The sequence below is a fragment of the Heloderma suspectum genome, chromosome 2 (assembly GCF_057233095.1).
Source record: "Heloderma suspectum isolate Gila_16-S chromosome 2, 16-S_ref, whole genome shotgun sequence".
NCBI classification, from domain to species: Eukaryota; Metazoa; Chordata; class Lepidosauria; order Squamata; family Helodermatidae; genus Heloderma; species Heloderma suspectum.
Window position 1 is genome coordinate 283,611,001 of NC_139459.1, and position 22,018 is coordinate 283,633,018.

Genomic DNA, 22,018 nt, shown 5'->3' on the forward strand with positions numbered 1-22,018 from the left:
CAACTCAATCCATCCCAAAGAAAAAGAAATGCAAGAAGGCGAAGTGGCTATCTGATGAGGCTTTACAAGTAGCCGAGGAAAGAAAGGAAGCGAAAAACAAGGGAGAAAGGGGAAGATATGCTCAACTGAATGCAGAGTTCCAGAGAACAGCAAGGAGAGAGAAGAAGGCCTTCTTAAAAGAGTAGAGATCTCTTCAAGAAAATCGGAGATCTCAAGGGAACGTTTTGTGCAAAGACGGGCATGATAAAGGACAAAGAAGGCAGGGACATAACGGAAGCAGATGAGGTTAAGGCAGGGATGTCAGAGAATTCCGCCATGGATCTCGGGGAGGCTGAATGCCAGTGCATTCGGCCCCCGAAATTGGTGGCGGAACGGCCTGCCCCCCCGCCCCCCCCCCCCCCGGGACGAGACTTACCTGGGGCAGATCTTCCGGGCGGCGGCGGCTCCGGTGGAGGTTCGGCGTAAAGATTTACATAGCCTATCACGGCTAGGTTTTTTTAAAAAAAAACATGTGATAGGCTACGTAAATGTTTACGTAGCCTATCACGTCTGACTTTAAAAAAAACAAAAAACCGTGCGTACGCAAATGGCGGCTACGGCCGCTACGCTATTTGCGTTCCTTATTTTGGCACGTCTTAGTCTACGTAAATCTTGACGTAGACTAAGATGTGCCAAAATAAGGAATGCAAATGGCGGCGGCCGTGGCGTGTTCTTGTTTTTAAGTCAGATGTGATAGGCTATGTAAACATTTACGTAGCCTATCATGGCTGACTGCAGGGACGCAAACGGCGGCGGCTATGGCCGCCGCCATTTGCGTCCCTGCTAGCCAGCGGCCGGATGTCCAGGTGCTGGCGGAGCCGGCCAGCGGCTCCGCAGAATCCTTGCAGAGCGGAGCTGGCCGGCCAGGATTCTGGGGGGAGGGACGGAACGCCTCCCCCCCACCATCAACATAATCCGCGAACAGGTAAGTGACTTTCATACATCCCTAGATTAAGAAGAGGTGGAAAGAATACACAGAAGAACTATACAGAAAAGATCTGAATGTCCCTGATAGCCATGATAGTGCGGTCACTGAACTTGAGCCGAACATCCTAGAGAGTGAAGTCAAGTGGGCCTTAGGAAGCATTCCTAACAACAAAGCTAGCGGAGATGAGAGTATTCCAGCCAAGCTATTTAAAATCCTAAAAGATGATGCTGTTAAAGTGCTGCATTCAATATGCCAACAAATTTGGAACACTCAACAGTGGCCACAAGACTGGAAAAGGTCAGTTTACATTCCAATTCCAAAGAAGGGCAACGCCAAAGAGTGTTCAAACTACCGCACAATTGCGCTCATTTCACATGCCAGCAAGGTGATGCTCAAAATCCTACAAGCTAGGCTTCAGCAGTATGCGAACCGAGAACTACCGGAAGTACAAGCTGGGTTTCGAAGAGGCAGAGGAACTAGAGATCAAATCGCCAACGTTCGCTGGATCATGGAGAAAGCAAGAGAATTCCAGAAAAACGTCTATTTCTGCTTCATTGACTACGCTAAAGCCTTTGATTGTGTGGATCACAACAAACTGTGGCAAATTCTGAAAGTGATGGGAGTACCAGACCACCTTACCTGTCTCCTGAGAAACCTGTACGAGGGTCAAGAAGCAACAGTAAGAACCAGACATGGAACAACCGATTGGTTCAAAATTGGGAAAGGAGTACGACAAGGCTGCATATTGTCACCCTGCTTATTTAACTTATATGCAGAGTACATCATGAGAAATGCCGGGTTGGATGAATCAGAGGTCAGAATTAAGATTGCTGGGAGAATTATCAACAACCTCCGATATGCAGACGATACCACCCTAATGGCAGAAAGCGAAGAGGATCTAAAGAGCCTCTTGTTGAGGGTGAAAGTGGAGAGTGCAAAAGCTGGTTTGAAACTCAACATTAAACAAATGAAGATCATGGCATCTGGCCCCATCACTTCCTGGCATATAGAAGGGGAAGAAATGGAAGCAGTGACAGATTTTACTTTCTTGGGCTCCAAGATCACCGCAGACGGTGACTGTAGCCATGAAATTAAAAGACGCTTGCTCCTTGGGAGGAAAGCTATGGCCAACCTAGACAGCATAGTAAGGAGCAGAGACATCACCTTGCCGACAAAGTTCCGTCTAATCAAAGCTATGGTTTTCCCAGTAGTAATGTATGGCTGTGAGAGCTGGACTATAAGGAAGGCTGAGCGCCGAAGAATTGATGCTTTCGAACTGTGGTGCTGGAGAAGACTCTTACGAGTGCCCTGGACTGCAAGGAGGTCAAATCAGTCCATCCTAAAGGAAATCAACCCTGAGTGCTCATTGGAAGGACAGATACTGAAGCTGAAGCTGAAATATTTTGGCCACCTAATGCGAAGAGAAAACTCCCTGGAAAAGACCCTGATGCTGGGAAAGACTGAAGGCAAAAGGAGAAGGGGACGGCAGAGGATGAGATGGCTAGATAGCATCACGGATGCAATGAATATGAACTTGAGCACGCTCCGGGAGAGAGCGCAGGACAGGAACGCCTGGCGTGCTATGGTCCATGGGGTCACGAAGAGTCGGACACGACTGAACAACAACAACAACAAAATGATCAAGGGGTGGGAGCAACTCCCCTATGAGGAAAGGTTACAATGTCTGGGCCTGTTTAGTTTAGGGTGATAGCTACAGTCAGGGCCACAGATATTGGGAGAAGGATAACTATTTTGGCAGTTGGCCTCTGTACACCACCACATTGAAGTTGAAAGGAAAAACATCCAGATGGGAGTGAAGTCAGGACTTTCAGCTGTAATTTAAGGGGTTTGACAAAATTGGGGCACTAACCATTCAGGAAGTACAGCCAGTGGCATACACACACACCCATCATTGGTGGCCCATAAGTAATGGAACAAATGGCTGAGAAGCAGCTGCATGGCCAGGTGTGGCCTGTTTCCTGGGCACCCCATGACCAATCAAGCAGATAAAAGGCCTGGAGGTGGTTCTGAGTGTTACATTTGCATTTGGTAGCTGTTCACTGGAACTCCCAACATGAGGTCCAAAGAGGTGTCCATGCAAGTGAAGGAGGCCATCATTAGGCTGAGGAAACAAAATAAACCCATCAGAGAGATAGCAAAAACAGTGGGAGTGGCCAACACAGCAGTTTGGAACATCCTGAAAAAGAAGGAATTAACTGGCAAGCTCAGCAACAGCAAAAGGCCTGGAAGACCACGGAAGACAACTAAAGTGGATGACCGCAGAATGCTGCTCATGGTGAAGAGGAACCCTTTCACAACATCTAGCCAGGTCAAGAATGCTCTTGCAGAGGTAGGCATGTCATTGTCAACATCTACAGTTAAGACACAGCTTTATGAATGTAAATACAGAGCCTTCACAACAAGGTGCAAACCACTGGTAACGCTCAAGAACAGACAGGCCAGATGAGCCTTTGCCAGCAAACACCTAAAAAAGTCCACCCAGTCCTGGAATAAGATTCTTTGGGCTGATGAAACCAAGATTCTTTTGTACCAGTATGATGGGAATAGAAAAGTATGGAGAAGGAAAGGAACAACTCATGATCCAAAGCATAGCACATCATCTGTCAAACATGGCGGAGGCAGTGTTACGGCATGGGCATGTATGGCTGCCAATGGAGCTGGGTCACTGGTGTTTATTGATGACCTGACTGCTGATAAAAGCAGCAGGATGAATTCTGAAGTGTATAGGGCTATACTTTCTGCTCAGATTCAGCCAAATGCTGCCAAACTGATAGGATGCCGCTTCATATTGCAGATGGATAATGACCCAAAACATACAGCAAAAACTACCCAACAGTTTCTCAAGGCAAAGAAGTGGGATGTTCTTCAATGGCCAAGTCAGTCTTTTGCCAAACCCCTTGAATTACAGCTGAAATCCTGACTTCGCTCCCATCTGGGCGTGTTTCCTTTCAACTTCAATGTGGTGGTGTACAGAGGCCAATTGCCAACAAGTTATCCTTGTTCCAATATTTCTGGCCCTGACTGTATATGCTACCTCCACTATCAAGAGGCATTATAGACTATGTACACCAGTTGCTGGGAAACATCACTAGGCGGGTAATATTGCACTCATATTCTACTTGTGGGTTTCCCACAGGCATCTGGTTGGCCACTGGGTGCTGGACTAGATGAACCCTTGGTTCTTATGTTCTTAGCTTTCCTACAGTCTGGGAATGGGGGTTCAACCCACTTCACCTCTGGATAGGATAGATACGTCAGTGGCTATAAATCATGATAGCTAAATGGAACTTCCATGTCCATAGGTACTATATATAAATACTAGATGCTGGGGACAAAAAGGGAATGACCATCACCTTTATATCCTCCGTGTAAGCATCCAAAGGCATCTGGCTGGCTGCTATTATGTTTTTCTTTTGTGTGGCTTTGATAATGGGATATAGGAATGTATTCTTTTTGTATTTCTAGTGTTGGCAGATTGCTAATTTTCTGGATTTCTCTAAAACCAAATAACAATCATAAAAGTATCTAAAATGTAAGATGTACACATATAGAAAAATATGAAAATATTATTAGAGAACACCTTTTAAACCTTTTCCACTTGGATTACTATTTAGATCCCTCTGGAGATTAAATAGGCAGAGTAGGAGACTTGCCCCTTCATGGATCACTGCCTTGTTGTGGTGAAGGGGCTTGCGTAACTCAGTGAAGCCATAAGCTATGCCGTGCAGGGCCACACAAGACGGACAGGTCATGGCGGAGAGTTCTGACAAAATGTGGTCCCCTGGAGAAGGAAATGGCAACCCACTCCAGTATTCTTGCCAAGAAAACCCCATGGAACGTATCACAAGGCTAAAAGATAAGACGCCGGAAGATGAGCCCCCCAGGTCGGAAGGTGTCCAATATACTACTGGGGAAGAGCAGAGGGAATTTCCAAGTAGCGCCAGAAAGAGTGAAGCGGCTGGGCCAAAGCTGAAAGGACACTCAGCTGTGGATGTGTCTGGTGGTGAAAAGAAAATCCGATGCTGTAAAGAACAATAATGTTTAGGAACCTGGAATGTCAGATCAATGAATCAAGGTAAGCTGGAGGTGGTCAAACATGAGATGGCAAGATTGAACATCGACATCTTGGTAATCAGCGAACTAAAATGGACAGGCATGGGCGAATTTAATTCAGGTGACCATCATATCTACTACTGTGGGCAAGAATCCCTTAGAAGAAATGGAGTAGCACTCATAGTCAACAAAAGGGTGGGAAAAGCAGTACTGGGGTACAATCTCAAAAACAACAGAATGATCTCAGTATGAATCCAAGGCAAACCATTCAACATCTCAGTAATTCAAGTCTATGCCCCAACCACAGAGGTCGAAGAAGCTGAGGTTGATCGGTTCTATGAAGACCTACAACACCTTCTAGAAGTAACACCAAAAAAAGATGTCCTCTTCATCATAGGGGATTGGAATGCTAAAGTAGGAAGTCAAGAAATCACCAGGACAACAGGCAAGCATGGCCTTGGTGTACAAAATGAAGCAGGACAAAGGCTAATAGAGTTTTGCCAAGAGAACACGCTGATCATAGTAAACACTCTTTTCCAACAGCACAAGAGGCGACTCTACACATGGACATCACCAGATGGTCAATATCAAAATCAGATTGATTATGTCCTTTGCAGCCAAAGATGGAGAAGCTCTATACAGTCAGTCAAAACAAGACCTGGAGCTGACTGTGGCTCAGATCATGAGCTGCTTCTTGCAAAATTTCGGCTTAAATTGAAGAACGTAGAGAAAACCACTAAACCGTTCAGGTATGACCTAAATCATATTCCTTATGAATATACAGTGGAGGTGAGGAATAGAATTCAGGGATTAGACCTGATAGACAGAGTGCCTGAGGAACTATGGACGGAGGTCCATAACATTGTTCAGGAGGCAGCAACTCAATCCATCCCAAAGAAAAAGAAATGCAAGAAGGCGAAGTGGCTATCTGATGAGGCTTTACAAGTAGCCGAGGAAAGAAAGGAAGCGAAAAACAAGGGAGAAAGGGGAAGATATGCTCAACTGAATGCAGAGTTCCAGAGAACAGCAAGGAGAGAGAAGAAGGCCTTCTTAAAAGAGTAGAGATCTCTTCAAGAAAATCGGAGATCTCAAGGGAACGTTTTGTGCAAAGACGGGCATGATAAAGGACAAAGAAGGCAGGGACATAACGGAAGCAGATGAGGTTAAGGCAGGGATGTCAGAGAATTCCGCCATGGATCTCGGGGAGGCTGAATGCCAGTGCATTCGGCCCCCGAAATTGGTGGCGGAACGGCCTGCCCCCCCGCCCCCCCCCCCCCCCCGGGACGAGACTTACCTGGGGCAGATCTTCCGGGCGGCGGCGGCTCCGGTGGAGGTTCGGCGTAAAGATTTACATAGCCTATCACGGCTAGGTTTTTTTAAAAAAAAACATGTGATAGGCTACGTAAATGTTTACGTAGCCTATCACGTCTGACTTTAAAAAAAACAAAAAACCGTGCGTACGCAAATGGCGGCTACGGCCGCTACGCTATTTGCGTTCCTTATTTTGGCACGTCTTAGTCTACGTAAATCTTGACGTAGACTAAGATGTGCCAAAATAAGGAATGCAAATGGCGGCGGCCGTGGCGTGTTCTTGTTTTTAAGTCAGATGTGATAGGCTATGTAAACATTTACGTAGCCTATCATGGCTGACTGCAGGGACGCAAACGGCGGCGGCTATGGCCGCCGCCATTTGCGTCCCTGCTAGCCAGCGGCCGGATGTCCAGGTGCTGGCGGAGCCGGCCAGCGGCTCCGCAGAATCCTTGCAGAGCGGAGCTGGCCGGCCAGGATTCTGGGGGGAGGGACGGAACGCCTCCCCCCCACCATCAACATAATCCGCGAACAGGTAAGTGACTTTCATACATCCCTAGATTAAGAAGAGGTGGAAAGAATACACAGAAGAACTATACAGAAAAGATCTGAATGTCCCTGATAGCCATGATAGTGCGGTCACTGAACTTGAGCCGAACATCCTAGAGAGTGAAGTCAAGTGGGCCTTAGGAAGCATTCCTAACAACAAAGCTAGCGGAGATGAGAGTATTCCAGCCAAGCTATTTAAAATCCTAAAAGATGATGCTGTTAAAGTGCTGCATTCAATATGCCAACAAATTTGGAACACTCAACAGTGGCCACAAGACTGGAAAAGGTCAGTTTACATTCCAATTCCAAAGAAGGGCAACGCCAAAGAGTGTTCAAACTACCGCACAATTGCGCTCATTTCACATGCCAGCAAGGTGATGCTCAAAATCCTACAAGCTAGGCTTCAGCAGTATGCGAACCGAGAACTACCGGAAGTACAAGCTGGGTTTCGAAGAGGCAGAGGAACTAGAGATCAAATCGCCAACGTTCGCTGGATCATGGAGAAAGCAAGAGAATTCCAGAAAAACGTCTATTTCTGCTTCATTGACTACGCTAAAGCCTTTGATTGTGTGGATCACAACAAACTGTGGCAAATTCTGAAAGTGATGGGAGTACCAGACCACCTTACCTGTCTCCTGAGAAACCTGTACGAGGGTCAAGAAGCAACAGTAAGAACCAGACATGGAACAACCGATTGGTTCAAAATTGGGAAAGGAGTACGACAAGGCTGCATATTGTCACCCTGCTTATTTAACTTATATGCAGAGTACATCATGAGAAATGCCGGGTTGGATGAATCAGAGGTCAGAATTAAGATTGCTGGGAGAATTATCAACAACCTCCGATATGCAGACGATACCACCCTAATGGCAGAAAGCGAAGAGGATCTAAAGAGCCTCTTGTTGAGGGTGAAAGTGGAGAGTGCAAAAGCTGGTTTGAAACTCAACATTAAACAAATGAAGATCATGGCATCTGGCCCCATCACTTCCTGGCATATAGAAGGGGAAGAAATGGAAGCAGTGACAGATTTTACTTTCTTGGGCTCCAAGATCACCGCAGACGGTGACTGTAGCCATGAAATTAAAAGACGCTTGCTCCTTGGGAGGAAAGCTATGGCCAACCTAGACAGCATAGTAAGGAGCAGAGACATCACCTTGCCGACAAAGTTCCGTCTAATCAAAGCTATGGTTTTCCCAGTAGTAATGTATGGCTGTGAGAGCTGGACTATAAGGAAGGCTGAGCGCCGAAGAATTGATGCTTTCGAACTGTGGTGCTGGAGAAGACTCTTACGAGTGCCCTGGACTGCAAGGAGGTCAAATCAGTCCATCCTAAAGGAAATCAACCCTGAGTGCTCATTGGAAGGACAGATACTGAAGCTGAAGCTGAAATATTTTGGCCACCTAATGCGAAGAGAAAACTCCCTGGAAAAGACCCTGATGCTGGGAAAGACTGAAGGCAAAAGGAGAAGGGGACGGCAGAGGATGAGATGGCTAGATAGCATCACGGATGCAATGAATATGAACTTGAGCACGCTCCGGGAGAGAGCGCAGGACAGGAACGCCTGGCGTGCTATGGTCCATGGGGTCACGAAGAGTCGGACACGACTGAACAACAACAACAACAAAATGATCAAGGGGTGGGAGCAACTCCCCTATGAGGAAAGGTTACAATGTCTGGGCCTGTTTAGTTTAGGGTGATAGCTACAGTCAGGGCCACAGATATTGGGAGAAGGATAACTATTTTGGCAGTTGGCCTCTGTACACCACCACATTGAAGTTGAAAGGAAAAACATCCAGATGGGAGTGAAGTCAGGACTTTCAGCTGTAATTTAAGGGGTTTGACAAAATTGGGGCACTAACCATTCAGGAAGTACAGCCAGTGGCATACACACACACCCATCATTGGTGGCCCATAAGTAATGGAACAAATGGCTGAGAAGCAGCTGCATGGCCAGGTGTGGCCTGTTTCCTGGGCACCCCATGACCAATCAAGCAGATAAAAGGCCTGGAGGTGGTTCTGAGTGTTACATTTGCATTTGGTAGCTGTTCACTGGAACTCCCAACATGAGGTCCAAAGAGGTGTCCATGCAAGTGAAGGAGGCCATCATTAGGCTGAGGAAACAAAATAAACCCATCAGAGAGATAGCAAAAACAGTGGGAGTGGCCAACACAGCAGTTTGGAACATCCTGAAAAAGAAGGAATTAACTGGCAAGCTCAGCAACAGCAAAAGGCCTGGAAGACCACGGAAGACAACTAAAGTGGATGACCGCAGAATGCTGCTCATGGTGAAGAGGAACCCTTTCACAACATCTAGCCAGGTCAAGAATGCTCTTGCAGAGGTAGGCATGTCATTGTCAACATCTACAGTTAAGACACAGCTTTATGAATGTAAATACAGAGCCTTCACAACAAGGTGCAAACCACTGGTAACGCTCAAGAACAGACAGGCCAGATGAGCCTTTGCCAGCAAACACCTAAAAAAGTCCACCCAGTCCTGGAATAAGATTCTTTGGGCTGATGAAACCAAGATTCTTTTGTACCAGTATGATGGGAATAGAAAAGTATGGAGAAGGAAAGGAACAACTCATGATCCAAAGCATAGCACATCATCTGTCAAACATGGCGGAGGCAGTGTTACGGCATGGGCATGTATGGCTGCCAATGGAGCTGGGTCACTGGTGTTTATTGATGACCTGACTGCTGATAAAAGCAGCAGGATGAATTCTGAAGTGTATAGGGCTATACTTTCTGCTCAGATTCAGCCAAATGCTGCCAAACTGATAGGATGCCGCTTCATATTGCAGATGGATAATGACCCAAAACATACAGCAAAAACTACCCAACAGTTTCTCAAGGCAAAGAAGTGGGATGTTCTTCAATGGCCAAGTCAGTCTTTTGCCAAACCCCTTGAATTACAGCTGAAATCCTGACTTCGCTCCCATCTGGGCGTGTTTCCTTTCAACTTCAATGTGGTGGTGTACAGAGGCCAATTGCCAACAAGTTATCCTTGTTCCAATATTTCTGGCCCTGACTGTATATGCTACCTCCACTATCAAGAGGCATTATAGACTATGTACACCAGTTGCTGGGAAACATCACTAGGCGGGTAATATTGCACTCATATTCTACTTGTGGGTTTCCCACAGGCATCTGGTTGGCCACTGGGTGCTGGACTAGATGAACCCTTGGTTCTTATGTTCTTAGCTTTCCTACAGTCTGGGAATGGGGGTTCAACCCACTTCACCTCTGGATAGGATAGATACGTCAGTGGCTATAAATCATGATAGCTAAATGGAACTTCCATGTCCATAGGTACTATATATAAATACTAGATGCTGGGGACAAAAAGGGAATGACCATCACCTTTATATCCTCCGTGTAAGCATCCAAAGGCATCTGGCTGGCTGCTATTATGTTTTTCTTTTGTGTGGCTTTGATAATGGGATATAGGAATGTATTCTTTTTGTATTTCTAGTGTTGGCAGATTGCTAATTTTCTGGATTTCTCTAAAACCAAATAACAATCATAAAAGTATCTAAAATGTAAGATGTACACATATAGAAAAATATGAAAATATTATTAGAGAACACCTTTTAAACCTTTTCCACTTGGATTACTATTTAGATCCCTCTGGAGATTAAATAGGCAGAGTAGGAGACTTGCCCCTTCATGGATCACTGCCTTGTTGTGGTGAAGGGGCTTGCGTAACTCAGTGAAGCCATAAGCTATGCCGTGCAGGGCCACACAAGACGGACAGGTCATGGCGGAGAGTTCTGACAAAATGTGGTCCCCTGGAGAAGGAAATGGCAACCCACTCCAGTATTCTTGCCAAGAAAACCCCATGGAACGTATCACAAGGCTAAAAGATAAGACGCCGGAAGATGAGCCCCCCAGGTCGGAAGGTGTCCAATATACTACTGGGGAAGAGCAGAGGGAATTTCCAAGTAGCGCCAGAAAGAGTGAAGCGGCTGGGCCAAAGCTGAAAGGACACTCAGCTGTGGATGTGTCTGGTGGTGAAAAGAAAATCCGATGCTGTAAAGAACAATAATGTTTAGGAACCTGGAATGTCAGATCAATGAATCAAGGTAAGCTGGAGGTGGTCAAACATGAGATGGCAAGATTGAACATCGACATCTTGGTAATCAGCGAACTAAAATGGACAGGCATGGGCGAATTTAATTCAGGTGACCATCATATCTACTACTGTGGGCAAGAATCCCTTAGAAGAAATGGAGTAGCACTCATAGTCAACAAAAGGGTGGGAAAAGCAGTACTGGGGTACAATCTCAAAAACAACAGAATGATCTCAGTATGAATCCAAGGCAAACCATTCAACATCTCAGTAATTCAAGTCTATGCCCCAACCACAGAGGTCGAAGAAGCTGAGGTTGATCGGTTCTATGAAGACCTACAACACCTTCTAGAAGTAACACCAAAAAAAGATGTCCTCTTCATCATAGGGGATTGGAATGCTAAAGTAGGAAGTCAAGAAATCACCAGGACAACAGGCAAGCATGGCCTTGGTGTACAAAATGAAGCAGGACAAAGGCTAATAGAGTTTTGCCAAGAGAACACGCTGATCATAGTAAACACTCTTTTCCAACAGCACAAGAGGCGACTCTACACATGGACATCACCAGATGGTCAATATCAAAATCAGATTGATTATGTCCTTTGCAGCCAAAGATGGAGAAGCTCTATACAGTCAGTCAAAACAAGACCTGGAGCTGACTGTGGCTCAGATCATGAGCTGCTTCTTGCAAAATTTCGGCTTAAATTGAAGAACGTAGAGAAAACCACTAAACCGTTCAGGTATGACCTAAATCATATTCCTTATGAATATACAGTGGAGGTGAGGAATAGAATTCAGGGATTAGACCTGATAGACAGAGTGCCTGAGGAACTATGGACGGAGGTCCATAACATTGTTCAGGAGGCAGCAACTCAATCCATCCCAAAGAAAAAGAAATGCAAGAAGGCGAAGTGGCTATCTGATGAGGCTTTACAAGTAGCCGAGGAAAGAAAGGAAGCGAAAAACAAGGGAGAAAGGGGAAGATATGCTCAACTGAATGCAGAGTTCCAGAGAACAGCAAGGAGAGAGAAGAAGGCCTTCTTAAAAGAGTAGAGATCTCTTCAAGAAAATCGGAGATCTCAAGGGAACGTTTTGTGCAAAGACGGGCATGATAAAGGACAAAGAAGGCAGGGACATAACGGAAGCAGATGAGGTTAAGGCAGGGATGTCAGAGAATTCCGCCATGGATCTCGGGGAGGCTGAATGCCAGTGCATTCGGCCCCCGAAATTGGTGGCGGAACGGCCTGCCCCCCCGCCCCCCCCCCCCCGGGACGAGACTTACCTGGGGCAGATCTTCCGGGCGGCGGCGGCTCCGGTGGAGGTTCGGCGTAAAGATTTACATAGCCTATCACGGCTAGGTTTTTTTAAAAAAAAACATGTGATAGGCTACGTAAATGTTTACGTAGCCTATCACGTCTGACTTTAAAAAAAACAAAAAACCGTGCGTACGCAAATGGCGGCTACGGCCGCTACGCTATTTGCGTTCCTTATTTTGGCACGTCTTAGTCTACGTAAATCTTGACGTAGACTAAGATGTGCCAAAATAAGGAATGCAAATGGCGGCGGCCGTGGCGTGTTCTTGTTTTTAAGTCAGATGTGATAGGCTATGTAAACATTTACGTAGCCTATCATGGCTGACTGCAGGGACGCAAACGGCGGCGGCTATGGCCGCCGCCATTTGCGTCCCTGCTAGCCAGCGGCCGGATGTCCAGGTGCTGGCGGAGCCGGCCAGCGGCTCCGCAGAATCCTTGCAGAGCGGAGCTGGCCGGCCAGGATTCTGGGGGGAGGGACGGAACGCCTCCCCCCCACCATCAACATAATCCGCGAACAGGTAAGTGACTTTCATACATCCCTAGATTAAGAAGAGGTGGAAAGAATACACAGAAGAACTATACAGAAAAGATCTGAATGTCCCTGATAGCCATGATAGTGCGGTCACTGAACTTGAGCCGAACATCCTAGAGAGTGAAGTCAAGTGGGCCTTAGGAAGCGTTACTAACAACAAAGCTAGCAGAGATGACAGTATTCCAGCTGAGCTGTTTAAGATCCTAAAAGATGATGCTGTTAAAGTGCTGCACTCCATATGCCAACACATTTGGAACACTCAGCAATGGCCACAAGACTGGAAAAGGTCAGTTTACATTCCAATTCCAAAGAAGGGCAATTCCAAAGAGTGTTCGAACTACCGTACAATTGCGCTCATTTCACATGCTCTCAAAATCCTACAAGCTAGGCTTCAGCAGTATGTGAACCGAGAAATATTGGAAGTACAAGCTGGGTTTCGAAGAGGCAGAGGAACTAGAGATCAAATCACCAACATTTGCTGGATCATGGAGAAAGCAAGAGAATTCTATTTCTGCTTCATTGACTATGCTAAAGCCTTTGATTGTGTGGATCACAACAAACTGTGGCAAATTCTGAAAGAGATGAGAATACCAGACCACCTTACCTGTCTCCTGAGTACTTGTACAAGGGACAAGAAGCAACAGTAAGAACCAGACATGGAACAATTGATTGGTTCAAAATAGGGAAAGGGGTACGACAAGGGGATGGCAGAGGATGAGATGGCTAAATAGCATCACCGATGCAATGAATCTGAACTTGAGCACACTCCAGGAGAGAACGGAGGACAGGAAGGCCTGGCATTCTATGGTCCATGGGGTCACGAAGAGTCAGACACGACTTAACGACTGAACAACAACATGGAGACTTGCTGTCCATTATTTCATTGTTAACATTAACCTTTAGCATGAAAGACTTTAAAGACAGGATCATCCTCTGATCCAGAATTTGTGGAGTTGCTCTTACTTTTAACAGAAATATTTAATGTTGTTTTGTTGACTCTACATTATTTATCAGAGACCATGTTCTATGTGTACCAGGAAATGGTGTGTGTGTGTGTGTGTGTGTGTGTGTGAACATTATAGTAAATGAAGCTTAGTATCAGAAGGTTATCCTGTCATTTCTTTTTTTTTTTTTTAGAAAAGTGCTCTCCATGTCCCCAACCTTGTTGCACAGATGTGTCATCCTGGGCTCTACATTTTAATGTCATTCCTGTATAGCACTAGATCATTAACACGAACTTCCATGCCAGCTAATAGGAACTAATCTTTAGTTTGAAAAATACACTGTTAAATCTGTTTAAAACAGATAGAGTTCTGAAAATAATGAAACTTTTGCTTAGCTACCTTCCCGACCATCTACTCACGTACATGCCCTGGTCTCCTCTCGTCTAGACTACTGTAAAATGCTCCACGTGGGGTTACCCTTGAAGACGTTTTGTAAGCTGCAGCTGGTGCAGAACACGGCGGCTCGCTTGATTAAAAGCAGCTGCCTGCATGATCACAGCACTCCGGTGCTGAAGGAGTTGCACTGATTACCAGTTGTTTTTCTGGCCAAATTCAAGGTTTGCTTTTGACCTTTAAAACCCTATATGGTTCCAGCTCAACCTGGAGCTCAAGGAGCTCCTCCAGCAACACCAAACTGGCCACTCAACAAGATCAGCCTTGGGTGGCCTTCTCTCTGTCCCATCAGCCAGGACAGCTCTGTGGTGGCCCCCACTCTGTGGAACTCCCTCCCTAGGGATTCCCTAAATGTCCCCTCTTTAATGAGCTTCCACCATGCGTTAAAAGCATGGTTGTTCAGGCAAGCATTTGGGCTGGGTTAGGGTATTTTTAGAAATACAATGTTTTAATGTGGAATTTTATTGTGTTAAACTGTTGTATTATTGTACATCACCCAGAGTGGCTGGGTGACCGGCCAGATGGGCAATCAAGAAATTAAATGAATGAATGAATGAATGAAACAAGGCAGTGTCCTTGAGCAGAAATAATTATTTTTTCTTTTATCTTCACAGCATTTATCTAGTAGGCATAGTGTACAACAGAGTACGTCACAGGTAAGATAAGCTACAGAAGTCTTGTCTCTTTCCTTACTGTGAAGTAAGTCATAAAGTATACTGAAGAAATTTTATTTGTTCATGTTTAAATCTATTTATTCAGCCATACCAGTATACAGATTTTGTTTTACTTTTTTCTGCAGCATCTTTAATTAAGGGCTTTGACTTCTATTAATTGCTTTATTCTGATAGTGGTGTAGTGAGGAAGCTAGAATGTCTCTGATATTGCCAGAATGTCTCTGAAATGATTAGAAGTTGTGTGTTTCCTCTTGCTATGAAGTTCAAGAATATGTAAAACGTATTTACCATAATACAATGAAAACCATTGTTTTGAGGAAAAGACAGTGTCCAAAACAGAAGTGGCAGCCACCTATTTTTATTATCTATGCTACTGAAGTGATAGAAGGATGATGGTGTAACAGTTCTGCAGTTAAATAATCCCTCCATTTCTATCTCGACTCGGTAGTGCATGCTGTCTTGTCTGCCTTCATCCCACAGCATGCAATCTCTTCTTTCTCTGCACCAGCATAGGCCTGAATCTCCATATCTCCTCTTTTTCTGTTTCTTTTTACAGATTTCTGTAGTGTTTCTCAGCTGTCCTTCTTTACACCCATAGCACACTGTTTTCCTTATACCAGTACCATCTCTCTGTGTTCTATTTCTTTTGCTGTCATTTTCCCCTGTTTCTCCCTTTCACAAAACAATCTGCGCCTCCATGTCTTAGGCACATCATTTCCTGACTGCACACAACCCTTTCTCTCTGTAGCCCAATGCACTCTCTCTTCTCTGTACCACTACAGATCTCTGACCACTCCATTTCTCAGTGGCTCCATTTTCTTCCAAAAGCCTTTGATTCTGCCCCAGCCCTGCCTTAGCTCTAATCCTCCTCAGTGAGTTTGAGGCAACAGCACAGAAGGTTTTCACATCTGTGCTGTTGCCCCAGAAGTGAAGGAGTCTCAGACTGAAGATACAGCCAGTCAAGCTGGCTGCATCCGTAGTAATTCAGTCCACTGCCTTGGGATGCAACTTTTGAGTTCATTTTTACCTCCTCAGCCCCACACCCAAAGTGGAAATGAGTACTACCCATAGAAAAGAAGGGAGAGATTAGTGATTGAGTACTAGCATGTTCATCCAGAAACAATCCAGCAGTAAAGAGGGGAGTTTGTGCTCTTTATAATCCAGATCTTATTTTATGTCAAGTGCATGTGTAGTCTATGTAAACAATTGGCCTGCCAATGCCAGCCAATACAGTTCATTGCCCCCATTTTGCAGGTTTTGGTGTGAGGTCTGTGGCTGGGAAAGACAGTAGCTTATGACACGGTGGGCAGATGTCAGGCTTGTGGGATCTATTTTGGGTTTTTTTTTACTAGAAACCTAAGGTCAAACAGAGCCAGACACAAATTAATGGCTCAGGGGCTGGAGTAAATTATCTTCTGCACCCTATGGACCACACTAGGCTATATACAAATCTACATTTGAGTTACCAGAGATCAGGGATTCTAATACAAAACTCTAAAACTGGCCAACAGAGTTGCACAAAGGCCTGGTATAATTATTACTCCTCATTGCGGGTGCATAGGGGGGAGAAATGACGAGACAACACAAATAGAGTTGGGATAAAACGGGGCCACATTTATTGACATATTACAATCTGCGAAGGAAGCACCGGCGGGCACATAGAAAACAAGTAATCATGACAGGTATGGAGTGAGGCATTCATCGTCTGAGGCATGGCATCTACTGTAGCCACCCTGCAGATGGATCCACCCAATTCTGGGCTGGGAGACCTTCCCCTGTCGCCACTGCTCGAGCCACGGAACCCGAGTGGGTGAGGAGGGTCAGCCTCAAAGGTAAGCCTTATCTCCCAACTCGGGGCCACAAAACCCGGAGCCGAGAGCCTCGGGCCTTACCAGTCACCTGAAACGGTGCCCACGAATGCTCACCTGTCCTCTCCCCCAGTGGAGTGCCCACCCAGAACCGCCACAGGAGGGCGACAAGCCTCTGCTTAGTCACCCTCCCCCCAACCTACACAGCAAAACACTCCAAGATGCCCCTTCGCAGATACTCCTACAAGAAAACATTGCCTAGGTCAGAGATGACCACCATCTTCAGGGATCCCAACCGTCATTCCATGCCCCTCTTGGCAGCAGGATAGATCCAATGATGGCAATTCTGGGCCAGCGGCACCAAATCAGCTGTAAATCTCAGGCTTGAAGAATCAGGGCCTTGCCCTTCAGCAGGCATAAATCGTTCCCCCCATGTGCAGAACCAGAATCTGCGGGGGAACCTTCACCAGCCCTTGCTGGAAGAACGTGGACAGGAGGCGCACCAACACATACCACGTCTGCACAGCCACTGGATGGTGGCACACCGGCTGAGCCCCAGCTAGACTCCGCCACTTGAGGAGGGACTCTGACTAGCCCAGAGAACCATGCTGTGCCCCCAGATGAGCACGCATACCGGTTCCATCGCACCCGGACATCTGAAAGAACAAGAGACAAACATGTGAACCCAGCGTCATCATGTCCGAAAAGGCCCAGCAGGGGCCTTGCGGAGGCCCAATACGCCTTGGAGCTCCACCTGCCGCCAGCCTGCACATTGTCTGATGTGAGCCCCAGAGACACGGCGCAGCCCAACACCTTCAAGGCCACAGAGTGACTACCCAGAATTGATGTTTGGTCAGGGGAGAGGAGCCACTAAGGCAGAAGAAAGGGCCGGGGAGACTCCTCCAGACCTAGAGAAAAGGCCCCCAGGGTGGTGACCGGACAAAGGTCCAGCACCCTGGCTGGGAACAGCAACGCGCTAACCCCACTCCCGACCTGGTCGGTTTTGGACTTCCTCTGCGGAATAAAGACCACCTGCTGGGGAAATTGCACATCACTAAACTGCCAAGCCTCGTGTGGTGAGGTAACCAAAGGCCACAGAGCCCGTAAACCCAGCAATATGTCTGGCAGCAGAAGGGGTCTGGAGTCTGGAGGTGCCAGGGATCCCCGAGACCAACCCTGGAGCACTTGCCAGACCAGGGAGTCAGCAGTGTTGTCGGCCACACCCTTCATCTTTAGCCCAGAAGGCCAGTGCAGTAAGCCTGCCCCAATAGTCTGGGCAGTCCCTTTCATGTTTAAAAATTGATCGTAGTCCTGAATCAGTTCCAGCTGAACAGGATGCTGAGGCCTTTGCTTGGGAAGAAGCTGAAGCCAAAACTATAGTTGCTCTAGCAGGATACCCTATGGGTAGGGTAAGAGAAGAGCAAAAGAGCCTAGACTAGATCTTACTTAAAGGCCAGGATTGGACACATCTCCTCTACTGCCATAGCACTGGGCATAGTACAGGAAGCTGAATAATAAGAAAACTCCTGCTATACATATAAGCCCAAACAGCTCCCATCAACTGCCACAGAGAAAATCTTAACAATTTGTCATCTACTCTCCAAGACTGTCTCCATTCAAAAGTCACCAGGGGGAGCAATGCGAGGTAAGTTAGAAGCCGCACAATGAAACACAAAATGAATATTAGGACCTGCGTGTAGCACTCGAAATGTTTGTTAACCATTCTGCTACTTAATGCTGAAGCATAGCACAGCAAACCTCTAAGTTTTTAAAAGAAGCTGGTTGACTTTTATTTTCTGATTAACACACGGGCTTATAAATATCCAATTCAAAGATCAGGGGAAAAATTAACAACAGGAATTAGCTGCTGGGTACAGCTAAAACTGGAAGACATCAGCTTTTGCCACCCTCGAGGTGATGCCACCCTGGCTTCAACACTGGCACACCAAGTTGGTGTTCTGAGCTTTCCCTGGCCTGTCCACCTTGAAGGTGGACTGAGGGGCCTGTGATTGTTCCAACCCATTGCCCCTGGTCAGCAACCAGTGAGGCAAATTCTGCTAACCACACCCTCCGAAGCTGGCAATGATATAAGTTGGGTTAGCAGCCCATTACCTTGTAGGAGGTGCTCCAAACGCATGCCGCATCTGCCAATCACTGAATGGTGGCATACCGGCTAAGCCCAAGCTGGGATCCACTGCTTGAGGAGACCCTCCGACGGGCACAGAAAACCATGCTGCGCTCACAGTCGAACACCCGCACCGGTTCACAAACACGCCGACCATCTAACCAAGCTCATTCCTCCAGTAAAGTTGAGGAAGCAAGCTGGACCAATGATCATTATAGCTGGCAAATTGTGCCGCATGATCTGGGAAAGGTCCTTGCCTTTCCCACCCGCACAGGTTGTTCCCTCCTAGATGCAGCACTGGAACCTGCAGGGGAACACGCACCAACCCATAATGGAACGGAGTGGGAAGAAAGCACTCTCGCTACAAGCTGTGCCGGTCAATCCACGAACACATGCACCGTGGAACAGGCTGCTCCGGGAGCTGCAGCTTGACGTATATGCGCTACGACCAGCTCGAAACAACAAGCTGTGTCCGGACATGAGAACACGTGCGCACGGGTTGATGTCCAATACATTGATCAAAGAAAAATAAATAAATAAATAACTGTAAGGACAAGAAAAGAGATGCCGAGCAGTAACGTCCACACTTTAGGAATGGACACAAGACCATAACTGTAAACTACCGGGAGGGCTACAACTGTTGCAGCTGAATGAGAGAGCAACACCCCAGGGCTCCCTGTCAACCCAGGTACAGAAGGCCCTTGTCCTGTGAGACATGAAGCGCAGCATGGCTTACACTACTTAAATACACAACACTCAACGAGAGCCTCTTAGTGTGGTTTCTGGAATTTCCAGCGTCCGGGTATTAGATGAAACATTGGCACTGGTGCTCAGCCTGCCGTTTGTATGCCTCATGAGAAAAACAGGCGTTACGCAGGAGGTGTGTTGCAAATTCAATACTACTACCCGATCCATAAGGATCGGATTGTGGGAGGACTGTGGTTTAATAACCTGAATGGAGGCCTGCCCCTCACACACAAGGAATTTAAGAATGGATGTAAAGCCTTGAATCAGCCTGCATGGGCAATGCTGTGTATAAGAGAATTTTGAAAAATGGGATTTCAAGAGATCATAGGGCAGCCCTTGGGCGTGTCACTACGCACCAGATGATCCTATACATTGACCCTAACAGGGTAGTGTTTCATACCTCCCGTGTTACTGCACAGTTGTAACCTTAATAAATTTAACCAGTTAGCTGAATTGGCACAGACTCCTGCCACTGACTGTGGAGTAAACAAAATAGGTGGGGGGGCAACCTTGTTTAGCTTCAGCAAAGCAGAAGCTACCTGTTCCTCCCGAGCATGCCCTTGGAGTGAATGCTAAAGCTGCTGCCTTGCAAGATGAACAAAGAACAACCCTTACAATCATCAACCCAGTGAGGCGGGTTACACAGAGAGCCAGGGATTGGCCTAAGTCACACAGTGAGCTTTACGGCCAATTGGGGACTAGAACACAAATCTCCAAGTCCCATTATGGCACTTTAACCACTGCACCAAGCTGGTACTCTAAGCTGCCAGGGAGGAGTGAAAACAGGAGAACCCCAAACCCACATAGCTACCAGTCTCCCCTCGCGGGGGTTGGCAATGGCTCTACCAGGGGTGTGAGTCAAGGTTCTCACCACGCCCTACCCAGGGAAGCTGGGTATCAAGCCCCAGACTTTGTTAAAAATAAGGGGGCTCTGTGATATGCTCAAAGGCCCGAGTCTGAAACTTAGGCAAGGCGGAGGGCCTTCCCCCTTCCCCCCTGCTCACTTTTCTTCTCATTTCCTTTTGTCCCTTTTCCTCCCTGTCTATGGACCTTGCACTCCGACCTGAAAAATTAAGACCACAATTCGAAGCTGCCTCCCTGCGGAAAGGAGACCTTCTATGTAGGGTGGGAATGGATGGAAACAACCCTTTGAATTGTAGAGGGGGATCTATGTCTTCACCTCCCCACCCAAACACAACTTCCCCTGCAGCAATGGAGCCACATGCACATGTCCCCATTCCTTCCTATGAGGGTGAGAAAGGAAGAAATCTGCTCACAGTGCATAGCCCTGATGCTATGTATTTATTTGGCCAAATAAAAGAAAGCCCTTATCTCTTCTTCCAGAGATCGTCTAAAAGATCTCTCTGGAAGAGAGGGAGAGACTAATAACAAACAAAATACGTGGACTTCCCATGCAGAAAATAAGGCCACCAAAAATCATAGAATCATAGGGTTGGAAGGGGCCTACAAGACCATTGGGACCAGCCCCCTGCTAAATGTGGGAAGCCTGATCCCCATGCGGTCACCCAGCCAAGTACAAACCTGGGCTGACCCCGCTTAGCTTCTGAGATCAGGAAAGATCGGGCACATCCAGCCCTTTGACTGATTGCTTGGAGGTGTGGGGAAAGAACTCCGCTGCATGCTGCTGCTTCTTCTTATTAATTATTATTATTATTATTATTATTGCACTGCAGGCCGTTCAGGAGGCATGGGCGAACCCCCCCACCCCTCTCTGGGCTGGCAAGGCCGCTCTGCTGCCACCCACAGCAAAGGCAATTCAGGCTGCTTCGTAGCACTGAAAACTCCCCTTCCCTCTGCAGGGGTGGCAAGGCCACTTAGCTGCTGCCCACTGAAATCCCCAGCCCTAAGGGCCTCACTGGAGGTGCAGGAAGCACCCATAGAGCAGCAAGGCCATGCTACTCAGGGGTGATTGCTAGCTGGTAGGCCGACCTGCTATATTGGCCAAACAGGCCACACTACCCGCAAAATGGGAAGAACCCTCAGGGAATGAACCCCTGTTGGCTGCAGCCACTCCAGGGTGCGGGGGGGGGGAATTCCCCCAAGAAAGGCAGCAATACAGGGGCCTCAGTCAGGGGCAAATGGGCTGCTCTGAGGCGCAGGAAAAAGCCCGCGAAAAGGCGGCAATTCGGGCGAGGCGGGAGAAAACTCCCCCCTCCTCCAGTTGGAGTGGGAGGCTGTCGCTGCCACCGAGAAAGGTGGCAATTCCAGGCTGCTCGGGGCGAGGGAAAACTCCCTCGTTGGGCAAAATGGGGCTCCACAGAAGGCGCAGGAAGCCCGGAGGGAGCAAGCTTGTGAAAATCCCACTGCTGGGCCGGCAAGGCAGCGCTGCAGCCGCCCGCTGCAAAGCGCAGCAGAATCCGGGCCATACGGGGCATGGGAAACTCCCCCCCCCCCGATAGGCATGGCGAGGGCCTGCAGTCAGCAACCCTAG

General features: G+C 47.2%; 1 protein-coding gene across 1 annotated transcript in view; it reads left to right on the plus strand.

Annotated features, from left to right (window-relative positions):
* The window catches only part of DOCK3 (dedicator of cytokinesis 3), a 454,424-nt gene that overhangs the window by 141,960 nt on the left and 290,446 nt on the right, over positions 1-22,018 (plus strand). Inside the window, exon 8 of the mRNA XM_084829818.1 lies at positions 14,827-14,868. Within this exon, the coding sequence (XP_084685944.1) occupies positions 14,827-14,868 (42 nt within the window). The remainder of the gene's footprint in view (positions 1-14,826; positions 14,869-22,018) is intronic.